Genomic DNA, 6,394 nt, shown 5'->3' on the forward strand with positions numbered 1-6,394 from the left:
AAGAGTATTAAAATTTGTATGATTATTATTTAAAAAAAATAACGTGATTGAATCATTTTCTTATAAAATAAAAAAACTATCATATTGTGAAATTTATTACTTTTGACAATACAATATTTACTCCTAAGTTTTTGATATAAATCACAAAAAATTTATGATAAAATTATTTTAATCATCTTAAATTTAAATGTGTCCCATCACATTCACATATATTTTAAAATGAATTATGAGTGTTTATATATATATATATATAGTGATCAACTATAACTAACTATATATATATATATATATATATATAATGAAAAACTTACGCATTAAATTAATTTTGATTTTGATTTTGATTTTCTTCAATTTGATTGGGTTATTTTTTAATTTAATTCTATTTTAATAAAAAAATTAGAATCAAATTAAAATGGTAAAATTAGTTTGGCTTGATTTTTATGATTTCAATTTGTCCGTTATGATCCAATTCACTTCGATTTTCAAAATTGATTTAAGAAAACCAAAAATAATTCACAACCCTAAGTAAAAATGTGTTTACTAAACATCGATCTAAACTCTGAAGCTACTTTTCAATGTACAACCGCAGTGAAACTGTGTTAATAAATTCATTATTGCTTTGCTATATAAATATATTAATTTAATAATATTATAATTATTTGTAAAATTATAAATTTAATAGTAAATATCACTATATATTTTCTTTGTAATGCGCCAAGCCAAAATCAGTAGTCTCAGTCATATTCTTTCGTGGAAGGCATATGTGAGTGTTTTTTTTTTTTTTTTTGGGTTATAATTATATTTTATTATATCTTATGATATTTTGTCTAAAAATTTTAATTTCATTCTTTAATTATATTAAAATTAAGAAATTTACAATTTTAATTTTGAATTTTAAACCCTAAAATAAATGAGTAATATTTAAAATAAAATAAAAGACCTACATGAAAGTCGGTGAAGACACCAGATTGACTAACTAAATTATTTTCACAAGTAAACAGCATCTGAATTATCTTCATGACAACAACATTTGTGGCAATAAAGAATATTTGAAAAATTTTTTAAAAAATTTCAAAGGTCAGAAATAATTTTTTTAAATATAAAAATCATTTAAATTATATTGTACAATCTTAAAATAATTTAAAATAAATTATTCAAATAAAATCAATAAACTTTCAAAACTTTTAAATTATTCAATTAAAATCAATAAAATTTCAAAACTGGAAATTTAAATTCAGAAAAAATTTTAATAAATTGTTATAATTTTAATACATCTAAATAAAATAAAATAAAAAAATTCAAGTCGTTACACTTAAACTCAGCTTGCATTTATTTAAATCATTCAATGATATACCCAATAAATCATAATAAATAATTAATAATAATATAATGACACTGTTAATTCAATTATTTATAATAACCACAAAATATATACTTTTTTATATAAAATTACATATTTTAATTTTACACTTAATTTTTTTTATATTTATATTATTTATAGTTTAATTATTTTAGAATTAATTGTAATTATATATAAATAAATTGATTCATGAACCAATAAATAAATCAAATAAAAAACTTATAAATAAACCAACTCGAGAATTTAAATATTTGAGTAATTTTAAGCTGAAATATAGCTCTTTTATTAATGGAACAAGCAGAGAGTGGAAGAAATTGCATTTAGACAGAGAAATAATGAAAATAGTCTTACCCGAAGTTTATCTGCGTCTCAAAAATTCCAAAAATTTATGAGGAAGCCTCTGGAAGTTGAATCATCTCCATAGCCTACCGGAGCCACCGCCGGAACCACCGCGCACGGTGGCCGATCACCGGTCACCAGCTACATTTGCCGGATCTGATCATAACACCATGTTCCTCTCCTCTTCCTTAGTCCATAGGTGGTCTCGGATCGTCCTAGATCTGACGAAAAAGCTTGAAAAATCCGAAACTCTCTCCTTCATATCTCACTCATCCGACCTCCATTTGTTGCAAAATTGGTATCAAAAGAAAGCTCTTGGAACAAGCTTTCCAACGCCACTTGAATTGCCTCGATCGGACGTCGGATGAAACCGGAATCGCGCCGGAAAGCCGCTGCCCACTGTGCGCGCGTTTTCTCTCTCTTCTCCCTCTCTTGCCGCCATTTCTAGTGGTTCTGGCCGTCGCTGGAGGGTCGCTGGCAGGGTGGGGAGGTCGCCTGGGAGGTCGCCGGCCGGTTACCGGAGAAGGAAAGAAGAAGAAGAGAGGGGAGGAGAGGAAAGAAGAGAAATTGGGGGTTCCTCCTCCCGATTTTGGACTCTTTTTTTTTTTTTTTTTTAACTTGGCAGTGACAGTGGAAATCCACTGTCACACGCCAAGTCTCATCCTTTTTTTTTTTTTTTTTTACACTAGCAATTTTAATAATTAAGAATTGCACCTTTTTGTTAATATATAATTCCAATTCACATGACTTTATGGACTAAATGCCAGTCGTTTTCTGTTGTCCATTAGTGATATGTTCTTTCCTAGAAGAATATCATGGTCTTCCGATCATCTTCGTCTTCCTCCCTTCTTCTTCTTTTTTTTTTTTTTTTTCTTCCTTTACTTCTTCATTTCTTCATAAATTTCTTGTATGAGACTAGTTAGTAAATTTAATTTTGTTTCACTAAAATCTCTTTAATCTGCTATATATAGATTTTTATATTAAAAAAATAAAATAATTTTTTTTATTCTCTTCTCTTTCACATTCAAAAAATTTGATCATTCTAACAATTATCTGGACCTCATTATAAAAATATCAATATCATCACAATAATTTATTTTTTATAAAATAGGAGAATTTATCCATTGATGAAAAGTATTAAAATTATATTTATAAATATCATACTATAATTTAAAGTGATTTTTTAATTTAAAAATTTGTTATAGATTAGGAAAACTCTTTTAAATAAAATTAAAGTTTAAGAATTTTTTAATAAAAAGTTAAAATTAAGAAAGAGAGGGAAAACAGAGAGTAAAATTCAAATAGGACTATAAAAAATTACCCTTTAAGCGTTGCCTTCCACATTGAGTTTGGAATTCAAATTTATGAGGACTTTGTTTGTAGCTTTGCGCATTTACTTTGCTGACAAAATGCTAGCCGTTCTTTGATTGTTCATTAGAAATTGCCGACAAAATGCCTTCCACTGATCTTCTCATGGCCAGCTTCTACTTCATCAGCAATTTCCCTGCAATTTCACATGTAATGCTTTATATTTTAATTATTTATATGCACGGCATTGTAGAGAGAAAAAAAAATTGTATTTTAAAAACTCTGTGATTTTACTTTTTTTTTTTTTGTCTGACTGTAATTTTACTATTGAAGTTTAATTCAGAATATATTGATATTAAAAAAAATATTCAAATTAAAATTTTATTATTATTTTAATTCTAATTATAATTTTAAAATTAAATTATTCATGAAAACTCGGATAAAGCATGCATTTATGATTATTATTATTATTGGATAAGAAATTATAATTTATATTTTAACATCAAGATATAACACCTTTTTAATATAAAAATCAAGATACAATTGGTGTAATATAAAAGATGTACACTTTTTTACTATTATATTTTTATTAAACAAATAAATTATATTAAAAATAATTATTAAAGAAAAAAAAAAGAGATATAGAAGAAAAACGAAAAAATTAACTTTATTTTCTTATCTTTACCATTCAATTTATATAAAAAACAAAATTCTAAATTTTTAGAGTTCTTTCCCTTTCAGCTTCTAACAAAACAGAATAATTGGAGATTTTTTTTTTCCTTTTTAATTTTTCCTTCCAACAAAATAAGGTAATTGCTTTTCATCTTCCACAACCATTTTCCTCTCCCTTTCCTTTCACTAACAACACAACAGGCCCCAAGTTTTTCAAGAAGGAAGAAAGGGAAATAAAGGGCCTCAAAGCTTTTGCTAGTTTCTAGGCAGAGACCCCACGAGCTTTTTAGTTGCCTGCCACTCATAATTTTTAACCATATAATTAATCGTATGGTGAAGCTTGCGAGTGAGGAAACATGGAGGGGTGGGCAGGATTGGCAGTATTTGCACGCGTAGCAAAGATGAAAAAAGCTGGAATACATATTTTATATATATATAATATAAATATATATTATTAATTTAATATTATAATTAAATAATATAAAATATTATCACAGAAGAGCTGAAAGTAAAGGAAAAGCTTTTGTGAAAGCTGCAATGCTTCAATCCCACACGCAAAGTTTAGAATTGAATCCCAATCAATTATTAGACCCACTCTACTGTTTTGCATTTAATTGTGTGGACCAAATGGAGCTATACGATCCTTCCTGGAAGGCAAATCTGATGTTGACTAAAAGCTCTTCATTTGTTTATAAATTTCTTGCATCAGACTAGTTTACCCAAATATTCATCTCTTGTATTTTGCTTTCTCTACCTTCTCCAAACTCAGATGCACAAGATCATTATGATATCACTGATCATTGCTTCTACTACTTCCACTCCTCCCAATCAGGGGAAGAAATGGGATGTTTTTATTAGTTTTAGAGGCGACGATACGCGTTATGGTATTCTCTCCCATCTCTCTAGAGCCTTGAAGGACAAACAAATCAAGACTTTTACGGATGAAGAGCTCCATAAAGGAGAAGAGATCTCACCAGAGCTCTTGAAAATAATCTGGGAATCAAGTGTCTCAATAGTCATTTTCTCTGAAAATTATGCAGATTCTCCATGGTGTTTGGATGAGCTTGTTGAGATACTTAAATGCAAGGAAGAATCAGCACAAATAGTTCTACCGGTTTTTACAAAGTAGATCCAAGCGACGTTCAAAAGCTTTCAGGAATTTCGGAAGGCATTTGCTATTGCTATGCATGGGGAAAAAGCGATTCACAAAAGGTGGACAACCTGAGCGTGCTTTGATGGAAGTAAGCAACTTATCGTGGATGGGATTCACGAGAAAATCAAGTAAGTTAATTACTCTTTCTGCAGTTTTTCTAAGTTTGAATTTAAGGAAATAGAATCAAAATATAGAAACTTTTAATACGATTACATTAATCTTAATACTGAGCACTAATCGAAATATAGATAGCACTAATATGAAAATGGATATTTGTTACCTTATCCTAAAATCAAAGCATATTAATTATATATTACTATTTAGTTAGAGATGTGGGTCTATCACTGTGATTCTATCATTACTTACTAGTGTTTGTTGTTCACATGTGACTAGATATGAGGCCAAATTGGTTGAGGAATTGTCAATGATGTTCTGAAAAATTTAGTGATATGTCTAAAGGTGATGATTCTTATGATCGCAACTTGATTGGAATTAAAGCTGCGTGTGGAAGAAGTGGAACGGTTGTTAAATGAGAAGCGATTGTAGGAATTTGGGGATGGGAGGCATTGGTAAAACAACTATTGCACAAGAAGTATTTCATCGAAACAAGAATAAATTTGATGGTCATTGTTTCGTTGAAAATGTTAGGAAACAATGACAAAGCAATCATCAAATTCGGTCTGAGTAAAAATCATTCAACAATTATTAAGGGACAAACATGTAGACAGTTTGAATGATTCTACTAGGAGAAGGCTTAAGAGTAAGAAGGTATTGATTGTTTTTGATGATGTAGAGGATCGAAACCATTTAAAAGATTTAGCAGGAGATTGTGATTTGTATGGTGAGGGAAGTAGAATCATCATAACTAGTAGAGATTCACTTGGTTTATCAGAGGAAGACAGATATGAGGTTGAGAAGTTAAGTGATTCTCAAGGTCTGGAACTCTTTAGCTTGCATGCCTTCGAGCAAAATCTTTCCAAGGAAGAATATAAGGAGCTATCAAACAAGGCAAAAAACTATGCTGGAGGCAATCCATTAGCTCTTAAAGTTTTGGGATCTCATTTATTTAATATGCACATTGAAGAATGGGAAAGTGAATTGGAAAAATTGAAAGTTGAACCTCTTGAGAAAATTCAAGCTGTTTTGAAAACAAGTTATGATGGGCTAGGGGATAAGGACAAGGACATATTTCTTGATATTGCATGTTTCTTCAAAGGGCAAAATAAAGATTGAGAGAATATTAGAAGCATTTGGTTTCTTTCCAAAAAGTGGAATACCTCGCTTACTTAAAAAATCTCTCATAACTGTTTCGTCACTCAATGAGATTCATATGCATGACTTGCTAGAGCAAATGGGCAAGGATATTGTTATTAAGGAATGCAAACACACGGAGGACGCAGAGTTGTGGAATTATGAAGATATTAGTCATGCATTGACAACGAGGGCCAGTCGAGGACCAAATTAATCAATGAAGCTTTTTTCATTATCATATTTGAATTTTGTAAGAATTGTAGATCTCGTGACGAATTAAGTATTAATCAATAATCCTTTTTGCTGTTATT

The 6,394-nt window shown here is 29.3% G+C and overlaps 1 protein-coding gene across 1 annotated transcript; it reads left to right on the forward strand.

The window, feature by feature from the left end:
* Positions 1-4,866: 4,866 nt before the first annotated feature.
* On the forward strand, positions 4,867-6,065 carry LOC131172741 (disease resistance protein RUN1-like). The gene is made up of 2 exons (XM_058134260.1): positions 4,867-4,960; positions 5,557-6,065. Exons 1-2 carry the CDS (start codon positions 4,867-4,869, stop codon positions 6,063-6,065), a joined length of 603 nt encoding a protein of 200 aa, XP_057990243.1.
* Positions 6,066-6,394: the final 329 nt, after the last annotated feature.

This window comes from Hevea brasiliensis, chromosome 14 (genome assembly GCF_030052815.1).
Source record: "Hevea brasiliensis isolate MT/VB/25A 57/8 chromosome 14, ASM3005281v1, whole genome shotgun sequence".
NCBI classification, from domain to species: domain Eukaryota; kingdom Viridiplantae; phylum Streptophyta; class Magnoliopsida; order Malpighiales; family Euphorbiaceae; genus Hevea; species Hevea brasiliensis.

Excerpts from the sequence above, each read along its gene's own strand:
- LOC131172741 (XM_058134260.1), top strand. The coding sequence starts at position 4,867 with ATGGGGAAAAAGCGATTCACAAAAGGTGGACAACCTGAGCGTGCTTTG. Across the intron at positions 4,961-5,556 it reads GGGATTCACGAGAAAATCAA|ACAGTTTGAATGATTCTACT; the intron begins GTAAGTTAATTA and ends ACAAACATGTAG.